The 12,695-nt window shown below is 55.1% G+C and overlaps 1 protein-coding gene across 1 annotated transcript in view; it reads left to right on the top strand.

Annotated features, from left to right (window-relative positions):
• Nucleotides 1-12,695, top strand: part of NOS3 (nitric oxide synthase 3) — a 71,274-nt gene that overhangs the window by 38,044 nt on the left and 20,535 nt on the right. The window contains exons 17-23 of the mRNA XM_084859677.1: nt 3,760-3,934; nt 5,417-5,549; nt 6,108-6,186; nt 7,645-7,832; nt 9,752-9,921; nt 11,456-11,666; nt 12,065-12,152. Of these exons, the coding sequence (XP_084715803.1) occupies nt 3,760-3,934; nt 5,417-5,549; nt 6,108-6,186; nt 7,645-7,832; nt 9,752-9,921; nt 11,456-11,666; nt 12,065-12,152 (1,044 nt within the window). The remainder of the gene's footprint in view (nt 1-3,759; nt 3,935-5,416; nt 5,550-6,107; nt 6,187-7,644; nt 7,833-9,751; nt 9,922-11,455; nt 11,667-12,064; nt 12,153-12,695) is intronic.

Here is a 12,695-nt window from a genome sequence, read left to right as displayed (position 1 = left end):
ATTCTCCCACTCCTTCGGAAGGGCTCTTGGTTTGCCACGATCAACCTCGAGGATACTGTCAGGAGGTCGCTCCCTGTTGCCTTCTGAAATCCTCAAGTAGCCAGAATCAACACGCAGACAATAAGGCTCTTTTCCAAGGCTTTATTCCCATTCAACCTAATGACGCTTACAGATGCTAATTGCATGATCCTACCAGTAAGACTCAAGAGGGCTGCCTAAGGTTCTAACCTTAGGAATCAGTTGATCTCCGTTTGAAGGGGAAAGCAGGAAACTGCTGTACTTATGAGCTAGGAGGAGAGAGTCCACCCCTTTCCCATGGGGCATTGGGGCACCGCTGTTGCTGATGCACCAAGTGGGCTGAGCGCTGCCTCTCAGCACCTGCCTTCTCGTGCTTGAGGGTGCGGCGCGCGTAGTGTCCAGAAACTGCTGTTGCTCCACCCTCTCCCTGCCGGGGTCACTATTATTCTCAGGAATGTGTACTGGGAGGGGCTCTCCCCCTGGTTGGTCCTCTGAAACGCACGCAGGTTCCTCTCCTGCAGTTTCTAACTCTTCCTCAGAATCAGAACTGCTTTGGTGCTCTCTGAGCTCCGATCCAACCCTGACAGATACGTACTTCTACATAGCCATAGAACACTCACACAGAAAGTTCTTCTGTTTTGCGATCAGAGAAGAACTTTTCCAGTTCAACGTTCTACCGTTTGGTCTTTCAACAGCCCTGCGCGTGTTCACCAAGTGCATGGCTGTGGTCTACGCTTACCTCCGCCTCAAGGGAGTGGAGATCTACCCGTATCTTGACGATTGGCTACTAGTGGACTCCTCTCCAGAAGCCTTATTGCACGCTATCATGGACGTCTTAAACCTTCTTCAGGCACTGGGACTACGGATCAGCAAGGAAAAGTCTCATTTGACCCCCACACAAACGGTTCAATTCATAGGGGCTATCCTTGATTCCAGAATGGGCTGGGCGTACCTTCCGATGAACCGTATCACAAATCTCATTGCGCAAGCCACTTCGATATTCATCGCTCGCCGGGTCATGGCATGCAACATCCAGTGCCTGCTTGGCCACATGGCAGCGACGGTATTGGTTGTGGAATAGGCCCGACTACGGATGAGGCCACTACAAAACTGGTTCATCCGGACCTTTGATCTGACTCACAACCCCCTTTTTGTCACACTCCTGGTACCAGAGGAGGTTGCTCTCAGCCTGACGTGGTGGATGGACTCCAGGCACTTGACCCAGGGGATGCCTTTCCTTCCCGCTCCTCCATCCAGGGTTCTGACCACAGATGCCTCCCTGCTAGGTTGGGGAGCACATTGAGGCCCCCTGCGAGCTCAGGGTCTCTGGTCCTCCAAAGAAAGACTGTACCACATAAATTTCTTGGACTTGATGGCAGTTTGGAAAGCTCTCCTCGCCTTCTATCTGTACCTCCGACGTTGGCAGATCCAGATCCTCACAGACAACACCACGGTTCTCTGGTACAAATAGGGTGGAACACACTCGTCCCATCTTCTCTCTCTCACTCTACACCTTTACAACTGGGTCGTTGCCAAGGAATCTGCTTGACCACTCTCCATATCGCAGGACAAGACAACCTGTTGGCAGACTCTCTCAGCTGCCTCCTTTGGTGCTCCCACGAATAGCAGTTGGCCAAGACAGTTCTGCAACTAATTTTCAACCAGTAGGGCCAACCAGAGATCAATCTCTTTGCGACTCTAGCGAACACAGCTGGCAGACAGTTCTGCTTCAGAGCTGGAGTTGGCCACGGGTCACTTGGCAGTGCCTTTTTCCTAGAATGGATGGACCGCCTATTCTATCTTTCCCCCCCATTCCCACTACTCACGAGGGTGATCTCCAAAATCAGACAGGAAGCCACGAACTGCATCCTAATAGCCCCCTGGTGGCCCAGGCAGGCCTGGTTCATGACGCTATGGAACCTAGCGCACAGACATTGCTTGCTGCTCCTGCTGATACCTGATTTCCCGGGACCGAGGTTGGATCCTCCATCCTGATCTTCACACCCTGAACCTCATGGTGTGGAGGATCCAACCTTCACACACCACTCTCTGCTGATCCCGCCGACGGTGCAGACCATACTCGACACGGCGAGAAAACCATCCACACGCCGCTGGTACTTAGCCAAATGGGCTTCCTTTGTTCAGTTTGTGACCAACACCAACTGTAATCCTAATAACTGTCATCTGATCGATGTTTTGTCCTTCCTCCAGGCACCTCTACAGCAAAGGCCTGAAGCACCCCTCCATCAGAGCGTATGCTTCGGCGATTTCTGCTATACGGGGCAACATCGATGGGTGCCCCATCTTCAGCCACCCTTTATGCAAACAGTTCTTGTGGGGACTCAGAAACTTGGCTCCCCCTGTGAGAGACTTCGTTCCTCAATGGGACCTGACCCTGGTGCTCACCAGCCTCACATCGGTGGCATTTGAACTGCTCGCTACCGTGGACTTGAGGCTGCTCTCTTGGAAGGTCGCCTTCTTGGTAGCCATTATGACATCGAGGAGAGCAAGTGAACTCTCTGCGTTATGAATAGACTCACCTTATATCATTTTTCACAAGGAAAAGGTAGTCCTTCGGCCAGACTTAGCATTCCTTCCAAAGCTGGTCACAGACTTCCGTGTGAAACAGCCAGTCATCCTCCCCGCCTTCTTTCCATCTCCAACTTCCGATTTGGAAAGGCGGCTGCGCACTCTAGATGTCCGGAGAGCCCTGGCTTTTTATAGGTCTCGGACAGAGCCTTTCCGCAACTCGCAACAGCTCTTCCTCCACTACGGAGGACACAACTAGGGCTCTCCAGACTCCTCTCAGAGACTGGCCTCCTGGATAGTACACGCCAATCGACTGGCGTATGAAGTCTCCGGGAAGGACTTACCGACCCAAATTCGGGCTCATTTGACGAGGGGACTGTGAAGTTCCATGGGTTTTACAAGGGGTGTCTCTCTTGTAGACTTATGTAAGGCGGCTATCTGGTCTAAGCCTTCTACTTTCATAAAGCACTACAGATTGGATGTTCGAGCTCGAGCGGACTGTGCCTTTGGCAGGGCTGTGCTTTCGTTGGTACTACATTGAGAGTCCAATGTAACTTACCTCCGGTAAGTTAGGTTGCTACTCGCCCATATGTGTGATGCACAGACCACAAAGAAGAAAGGTTGCTTACCTGTAACTAGTTCTTCGAGTGGTCATCTGGGCATTCACACAACCCTCCCACCATCCCCACTTCGGTGTCAACAGTCTGTTGGTATCGAGGTGTTCTTCTCCTTGGTCCGGGGCTCATGTGGTCTCAAGGAACTGAGGGGAAGGCGGGAACCCACGCTATATATGCCACTGGCGGTGGGGGAGGGGTTCCCGCCAAAAAACTCTGCAGCTTGGAAGTTTCCCGAACGAGTCTCCGCGCAGGCGCAGAGCCCATATGTGTGAATGCACAGATGACCACTCGAAGAACTACAGTTACAGGTAAGCAACCTGACTGTTTGAATACAGGCCCAAATTAACTAAAGCTGCAAAGGAACATATGTCTACATTTCATAAATGACCGGGATGGTACGAAGATGGAGCCACCTGGAGTCCAAAGCTTCACAGCACAGCTGATGTGTGGGATCCTTCTAGCCTGGCTTGGATGTGCCACAGCCAGAGATGGGCTGTGGGAATTCTGCTTTCCCTGCCTGCGCTGTGCTTCTCGAGTCTCATGCGGGGGGGGGGGGGAGCTGTTGTTCCGATGCTTACCCTGCCCTTCTTTCCAGGTTCTCTGTCTTTGGACTGGGTTCCCGTGCCTACCCTCACTTCTGCGCCTTCGCCCACGCCGTGGACACGCGCCTGGAGGAACTGGGAGGCGAGCGGATCCTCCCCATGGGTGAAGGGGACGAGCTCTGCGGCCAGGAAGAGTCGTTCCGCACCTGGGCCAAGAGTGTCTTCAAGGTTGTGTGCTGGGGTGGGGAACTGGGCTCCAAGGGACAGGGGCCTGCCTGTGGGGCAAGAGGAATCAGGAGCTGCCACTGTGGCCTCATGAGGTGTTCTTTGGGCCTAAGAGTGGCCCTGCAGGATCAGAGCAGGGGCCTGTGTGGCTTGGCCTCCACCCCTCCTCCATCTGTAGCCTGAAACATGCTGCTGAAGATTCTCGAGACACGCAGGAGGAGGATTTTTGTCTTTGTTTGCAGCAGGCTGCCTGAAGCATCACAGAGGCTTACCTGCCCCTCATGATGGCGGCTGCTGCAGTCTCAAGAGTCTGGCTTTGCGTAATCCAGTAAATAACCCCAGATGACACCCCCACCCCCACCACTACCCCTGCACTTATAGAACTCTACAAATTACAAAACAATGCACCAATCTTGCTAGTGGAACGGAAGCTCATTCTGGCTGGTGATGGTGCAGCTTCTCTGGTGGGGCCCAGGGAGTGCGGCAGAGGCTCCGTGGCAGCAGCTCTCTGGCTTTCCCAGGAAGAAAACCCTGATGCCGGGGCAGGTTTGAGGGGGAGGAGTGAAGGTTCCATAGTTATTCAGCCTTGGAGAATCACTGCTCTTCCCCGCCTCACCACCCCGTGCCCTTCAAATTACTAATGGCATTATCTCAAACGCGTGTCTTCCATCTTCCTCCCCCGCCCCACCCCACCTTTCAAATAGCAGCTTTGGGGGCTCGATTCAAGTCAGGGAAAGGGTTAATCCCCCCTCCAAATCCCCCCTCCTCGCTCTTGAACCAAGGAGATCCCCTCGCTGGTCTCCCTTGTCACATCTACTTTGATGGCAAGGTCTGTCTGGATGTGATCAAATTTATAATATGATCAATACAGCCTAGCAATCCCATGATTGTTTGTTTATGAACGGCGGTAGCAGCCGATCTCCCATCCAAGCACTGACTGGATCTAGGCCTACTTGGCTTCAGGAAGGGGGCTGCTTCAGAACATGGCATCTGGGGGGTTGGGTGGGGTGGACCGGAGGGGGGCAGAGGGACTATTGGGAAGGGAGCTTTGGGCTGACTGTATTGGCACAGGGTGGCGCCATCCCTGGCGTAGCTCGTGTTGGCATACAGAATTGCCGCAGGCCTTTTTTCGACCCCCCCCCTCCCCTTTTCAGACCTTTGTGGGAGAGGCACTTGCCTTGGGCTTCAGCAGGGAGTGCAGGGTGCTGCTGCCACTGGAGGCACAACTGGGAAAGGCACGCACTGCTTGCTACGGGGAACGGGGATAGAGGGGAGTGGGTCCCCTCTAGCTGGTTTGGGCCCACCAGTTGTCTGTCTGCATGGAAGGGAGACCTTCCGTTCCTGCCAGTTCATTGTAGTGCCCCTCTCCTCTGCCCCCCCCATCCAAGGGGCGGTTGGCTCTTCTAGCTTGGCACGTGCCCTTGGCTGGCACCCAGAGAGGCCCCAACAAATGCGCCTTCTTTCCGAACTGCGCCCCCCCTGCAGGCTGCCTGCGACACCTTTTGCGTGGAGTCACCCACGGAGGCAGCCGCCACCGACGTCTTCGCCAGCCGCTGCAGCTGGAAACGCAGCAGGCACCGCCTGTCGACCTGCCCCGGCACGCTTGACCTACTGGCAGGTGGGTGGGGGGGGGGCAGCACAGACTGAGGCACAGCGCTGTGCTGCATGGTGCCACGCCTACCCTCGGGGGACCTCTGCTCCATTGGGCCGGCCCTTATTCGCTACCTGGCGGGGGTCTCCGTCATACCTCCGGCTGCCCAAGAGAAGGCCCCGGCTGTGGGCTGTGTATGTCCCAGGGCACCTGCTGGGCCCTGTAGTTAACGCCGCAAGGAGAGGTGGCTGAGCCCAGTCTTGCCTCGCAGCCAGGCCAGCTGCTCTAGGATTTGAAGTGGAGGAGCCCTTTTAATTGCAGCCACATGGCATGTGTGTGGGCGGGGTGTGTGTGAGATTTTCCACGATGAGGGAAATGTACTCTGCGCTTCCCCAGAGGCACTCGCTTTCTGGTTCCTTCTCACATCCCTGGTATGTGAACCCATGCACTGAAAGTGCCTTGGTCTCTGCCTTGCTCAATGAAGCTCCGGTATTGCACCTGCCCCACGGAGAGCCCTTCCAGTGGGAAAAGCAAAGCTTGAGATTCCCCCCCAAACCTGCCATTTTGGCTTCTCCCCACCATCAGGTTTGACCCATGTGCACAAGCGGAAGGTGGTTCCGTGCTACATCCTCTCTGTCAAGAACCTGCAGAGCCCAGAATCCAGGTGAGAGTCCAAATGGTGGTGAGGAAATGTCGACCCTCTCCAGAGGGAAGGAAGAGAATCTGCCTCCCAGCATGGCAAAGGGCTCCTGTACAGTGGCATTTGCACCCCAGACTTTCTCCCCCCCCCAGCAGACTTTGGGTTGACAACGCCCTCTCCCAGCAGTTGAGGGGAGAGGGGGCTCTCCTGCTCCCAGAGCTGCCCTGCCCAGTGGCTGGAAGAAGCAGAATGGTCAGCTGAGCTCTTAGAGAACTCACCTTAGGGGCCTTCCCTATTATTGATTTCCACTGGGCTTGGGAGCGGGGAAAGAGGATGGGCCTTCAGCCGCCTTGGCCCAGTCTGCTGGTGGTGTTGCCAGCTGGAACCTTCTGCCAATGGAGACTGGCTATGGCTACCTGATTCCCCCAAGTTCTTGTCAGATGGGAGTGGTTCCTCCTTCTGGACACTGGTCACATGTGGCTTAGGGGGAGAAAGGGACTTTGGCACACTGTGTCTGCTCGTAAGACTTCACAGGTGAGCCTTGTTGGTCTCTCCTGTGGTTTTTTTGGCAACTTTACAAAGCCAGTTTTTCCTGCTTTCAGTTAAGAAAAAAGATAAATCTCCAAGGCAGATAACAATAATTCTGATGAAAACCAACCAGCTAAAAGTCAAATCGCTTAAAAACGCAGCACCAGCAAACCAATCAAAGCAGCGCCAAACCAACCCTTACAGGGTCAGGATTCCCAGAGGGGTGGCCGCCTTAGTCTGTTGCAGGAAAAGCAGTGAAGAGTCTTGTGGGCGCTTTAACCAAATTCCTCTGGCATAAGCTTTCATGCTTATGCCAGAATGAACTGGTTAGTTAGTTGTTAAGGTGCCACAAGGCTCTTTGTTGATATAGGGTTAGGGTTCCCCGATTGTCCAGGCTGGGAGAAGGAAGGGACCCCTGTCCCTTTGAGAAGGCAACTGACTAGGGCCATACCTCCCAGTTGGAGGTCAGCAAGGAGGAATGACAAAACCCCTCTTGCCTACCTGGAGAGCAAGATGTGTGTGGTAAGAAATCTCCCTTGCTTCCTCCTTACTGTATGGAAAGGAGCAGCTTGAATGTCTGGATGAGGATGTGGGTGCTGGAAGCTTCTGGAATGGGTCTGGCTCAGCCAAGACTAAGGCAGGGCTGGCTGTCTGCTCCCAGCAGATCAGAAACATCTGAATGCCCATTGTTAACGGAAGGCGTGCGCCTTGGGCTTCCCCTCCGGTGCCTTGCATGCTCTGGGCCTGACACGAAGGCTTCCCGGGAGCCCTATGCTTCTCCCCATCCCCTTTTGCGAGGCGGACATTTTGGTAGCTCAGAACAAGGGAGTCTGACTTTCCCGACTGAGCCAAGTTTCCAGATTTGGGGTGAGGGGCGCTGGCCTGGCACAAGGCCAGGCCTGCCTGCTCCACAGCACCATGCAGTGGTCCTGAGCACCCTTCTCTGCTACGCAGCCGCGCCACCATCCTTGTCAAGCTGCAGGCGGGCGACCAGCCGGAGCTGCAGTACCAGCCGGGCGACCATGTCAGCATCTTCCCCGCCAACAGGACGGAGCTGGTGGAGGCTCTGCTGGAGCGCGTGGAGGACCCACCCCCTGCTGGGGAGCCCGTGGCCGTGGAGACCCTGGAGGCTGGGACGGAGGGTGAGTGGTCTTGCGCGGCGGGCACCTCCCTCCTCGTCTGGCGGCTCGCTGTGGTGGCGACTGGCCTGCCCGTCTCAGCAGCCGGCTGTGGTCACGCGGCATGTACCGTGCGTTCAGCGCAGGGAGCCAGAGCCTGTCCTACGCCCGAGAGCCTCGTGCTACTTGACGTGGGCCCCTTCACTCGAAGCGTTCCCCGGGCCAGACTGACTTGGGATGAAGGGGTCTCGTGATGACGCTGGGGTTTACTAGCCCCCCGCCCCCGCCCCTGGCGCTAGTCATCCAGAGCGGATTCCACTGGCACCAGTGGAAGCGTAAAAAAAACATGATTGCTGCCCAGTGGGGTGGGGGGTGCAGCTGGAAAGGGAAGGGTTAGCCCTTCACTTACCACATGCTGTTGCCCCCACCCCACAGCAATAAGCCCCCTCCCCAGCCATGGGGCCTTGAACGTAAGCTCCCTTTAAGAAAGTGAGAGTATGGCTCCAGCCTGTTCGCTTTTGGCATGTGGCCCCCAACAGCTTTCACCCAAAGTAACGTGGCCGGGGAGGGTCCCCCACCCATGCGTTAAAGTAACCAGTGAACCATCTCTGAGACACGGCAGTGCTCAAGTGATGGGTCGGGGCGGGGAAGATTCCTGCTTGGGCTCTGGGCACCTGTGATGAAATCAACAAGCTTTCCCTGCTCTTCCTGTAGCCTTCTCAAAGCAGTGGCTGCAGAGGCCATCAGAAAAGCGAGGAGTTGAGCCCCCCCTCCCTGCTTGTAATTCCAGTACCTGTGTGTGTGTGTGTGTGTGTACACACACGTGTGCGCACACACATCGAAAGATCCATTCCGGTTTGCTGCCCTCTTGGGTGCTTGGGATTTGCATCTGGTTTTTCAAGCAGCCCTTCCAGCTGTCCCTGGTGCAGACCTGGAGGATGCTCTTCCCAACTGGCGACATGGGGTGGGATCAAGGGGAGGAGTTTTTCTCTCTCCTGGGAACTAGTTTGTCTGAACTAACTCTGTGTCAACTGGCTGGCAGAGACGCTCACAGGGCAACCCCCCCCCCCTTCCCTGCCCCCTTGCAGGGACCACAGACTCTTGGCTCTTTTTGATTCTCCTCACCTTATCAACCCAATAAAAGAGCAGGAGACCAAGGGAGTCGCCCCAGGACACCCAGAGCCCAAACAGGAATTTGAATGCATGCAGCCCCCTCCCCACACCCACAGCTCATAGTTTTGCTGACTGGGAGATGCGGGGAGAGGGGCAATCAGCTGGGGCAGTTGAGTTTTAGGCTGGACAGTTGGGGGTAGATTTTTGATCAAGTGAGAAGCTCAAAGTGAGACAACAAAGATGATCAGGGGACTGGAAACAAAGCCCTATGAAGAGAGACTGAAAGAACTGGGCACGTTTAGCCTTGAGAAGAGAAGACTGAGGGGAGACAGGATAGCGCTCTTCAAGTACTTGAAAGGTTGTCCCAGAGAGGAAGGCCAGGATCTCTTCTCGATCATCCCAGAGTGCAGGACACGGAATCATGGGCTCAAGTGACAGGAAGCCAGATTCCGGCTGAACACCAGGAAAAACGTCCTGACTGTTAGAGCAAGACGACAATGGAACCAGTGACCTAGGGAGGTGGTGGGCTCTCCCACACTGGAGGCGTTCAAGACAGGGCTGGACAGCCATCTGTCAGGGATGCTCTGGCTTGGATTCCTGCACTGAGCAGGGGGTTGGACTCGATGGTCTTGTAGGCCCCTTCCAACCCTACCATTCTGTGATTCTATAATGGATGAGACTCCTTGAGCTTGGAGGAGCACCCCCCCCATTACTTACAGGTTGCCTCCCCCCCCTCCCCCAGCTCTGCTGATGCATGGCTAAAGGGAGGGCAGCTTGGAGATGTAACGCCGCTCCTTGTTGCTCAGTTCATCTCTCTTGCCTCTTCCCAGGCCTGAAGCGCTTGTGGGTCCCCAGTCGCCGCTTGTCTCCCTGCACACTGCGCCAGGCACTGACCTTCTTCCTGGACATCACAACTCCCCCCAGCCCCCAGCTGCTTCAGCTCCTGGCTACGCTGGCAGAAGACCAGGCTGAGAAGGAGAAGCTGCGGCGGCTCAGCCAGGTAGGGGCCATCTTGGGTGGCTGGAAGTCTATAGATCAGGTGGGAGATGCGCACAGGATTCTCTCTCGCTTGAAAGAGGAGGGTCTTGAAACTGGGGCTTGGTGGTAGGGATGGTGGTGAATTCCGCCACAGACCCCAATGCGGCCGTAATTAGCTTAAACTAAGGGCTTTATGGCTGCAAATGGTGTAGTGGATGCCATTTGCGTCCAAAGTGAGTCCTCAGCCAGCGATACAGCATGGCAATGGCGGCTGTATTGCTGGTGCTACAGAGCCGGCTGGCGGCTCCATGGAATTGCTGCGGAGCAGAGCCGGCCGAAGAGGATTCCGGGGCGAGGACCGGATTGCCTCCCCTCGCGGGTGGATTCCCCCCCCCCCCCCGCAAGCAGCAGGTAGGGAATCCACCTATCCCTACTTGGTGGTACTATTCCTGGGTGCTGTGGGGGTTATGTGGACTGCACACAACCTGCCTAGGGCCTTACTCTCCCTCGTGCAAACCAGCTGCCATCTCTGGAAGAGTGTCAGGCAGGGGCAGAGGCAAGATGAAACTGATGGGAGAGGGCAAGTCACTTTGGTGGGGTTGAATGAATAATGGGTAGGATCATAAAAGAATCTGGGGTTTCAAGAACCATTTTAACCCCCCTGCAAAAGCAGATTTCTTTAAACTCCCAACACCATAGTCTCTGGAATAATTCTCACGATAAGAAGAATTATCACCCTGTTGGCTCAAACCAAGATCCATCCTGACCCAGCCTACTGCTTCCTCAGGTGCCTCTGGGAAGTCTACAGGCAGGGCTTGAAGGCAAGAGCCCCACTTTGGAGGCAGGCAGCCTGTGAACTTGGAGGTAGCAGCCGGTGGCCACTGTGACTAGCAGGCTTATCGTTCGTTAACTTGTCTAATCCCAGAACATATTTTCAGGTGTGATGGATGAAGCATTTTCGATATCGGTTTTGCATGGCTTGAAGTTCATTTGAAACCACCCTCATGTGGTCAAGGCTCTTGTTTACCACACTGGTGCAAACTGTAGTTTTTTCAGTGGTTTTCCCAGGCATGGTGCATAGCAGTGCTGCTCACCACACAAAATGCTGTCCTTGGAGTTTTCTTTATCATGCCAAAAAGTCACATATCAGGCTTTATGAGACTTATGTTCTTTGCCTCTGTATTTCTGGAGCCTCTCCAGTTTGGTGATCTTTTTCTTAAAATGTAATGCCCAAAACAGGATGCAGGTCTGCATGTGCGAACACAAACACGCATGCTCGCACGCAGGCAAAATCAGGAAAGCAAAAGCCCAGCTTGCAAACCATGACAAGGTTCACAATCACGTTGGAAGCAAAAGGAAGGGGCGAGCTTTGCCCCAGCTGTTGCTCAGCTCAGAAGGTGGGACATGGATAGTAGACAAAAGGAAGGATGGCTTAACCGTGCTAGTCAACCACCCCCTCCCCAACTGTGCTCAAGCAGAGCTCGTTTCCTCTGAGTCTGTGTATGTTTGATGGTTCTCCCTGTGGTGCTCTCACCTGGACCCTCCCCTGCCCCCAGGATTCCCTTCTGTATGAGGAGTGGAAATGGTTCCGCTGCCCGACGATGGTGGAGGTGCTGGAGGAATTCCCCTCAGTCTCCTTGCCTGCGTCCCTCCTCCTCACCCAGCTGCCCTTGCTCCAAGCACGCTATTACTCCATCAGTTCATCGCCAGATGCCCACCCGGGGCAGATGCACCTCACGGTTGCCGTGCTGAACTACCACAGCCAGGGTGAGAATGGGGGGCCACCTGGGATCAGCCGGTACTGGGGAATTCGGGGGCCAGAGCCTCTGGGGGCAGGAGAGGCTGGAGCATGGTGGGGCTGTGAGTGGCTTAGGAGGGGAGAGCGTGTGTATGTGTGTTAAGCACAAGGCAGCCTCCTGCTGGGTTCCACCCTGAAAGGCAGCCTAAAGTTCATGATAAATAAATGAAGGCTGCTGGGCATTAGGAAGGAAGCAGGACCCGGAGGGCTGCAGTCTGCCGGGGGGTTGGGCTGGGCCCCATAGTGCTTGGCCTCATGTTGCTGGGGTGAGGCTAGCATCCTGAAGAAAATGGAGCAGGGTGGGGGTACAGAGTGTTTTGAGGGGGGCTGCTGCTTATGCTGCTGCTTTTTCAATTTTGCCCCGCAGATGGAAAGGGCCCCCTGCACTACGGCGTCTGTTCAGCGTGGCTTTCTCAGTTGGCGCCAGGAGAGATGGTGCCGGCCTTTGTCCGAGGGTAAGAAACCTGCAGGGAATATGGGATGTGGCCTGGTCCTCACTGGTGGGATGGAGCAGCTCCATGTCTGTGCTTTATCCCTGCCCTTGGTGCCGCTTCCTTGGGGAAGGCAGAAGGGACGAAAATGAGGGCCTTGGTTTTTTTGGCCAGAGACCACAGAGTGTCCCAGAATGTCTTGGTGTTCTGGAAGCAAAGACCACCCTCATCATGCATGGTGCCTCTGCTGGAAGGAGATGCTGCTACTTTCGTGCCTTGCCTGTTTCATCTTGGGGGTGATTCCCAGACTGCACTTCTCTACTGAGGAAGTGCAATCTTATGGGTGCTTCTGGCATTTAACTGAACTGGTTGCCGCTCTAATTGCCAACGTCAGGCGTAGAATGGCTTTCAGAGCAGAAGTTTAGCAGGCCTATTTTGCCATAGAAAACCACGGCCAGCGGCAGCTTTCCATTTTGAACGTTGCACTGATCAGGCTGTGTGCTAGACTTGTCTGGTCTTATCTCTGGCAGCATGCGCCCCTTGGCAGGAGGAGCCATGGAGTAAGAG

The sequence above is a fragment of the Heloderma suspectum genome, chromosome 5, assembly GCF_057233095.1.
Source record: "Heloderma suspectum isolate Gila_16-S chromosome 5, 16-S_ref, whole genome shotgun sequence".
NCBI classification, from domain to species: Eukaryota; Metazoa; Chordata; class Lepidosauria; order Squamata; family Helodermatidae; genus Heloderma; species Heloderma suspectum.
Note: the sequence above shows the minus strand (reverse complement) of the source record. Positions and strands in the feature narration are given on the sequence as shown.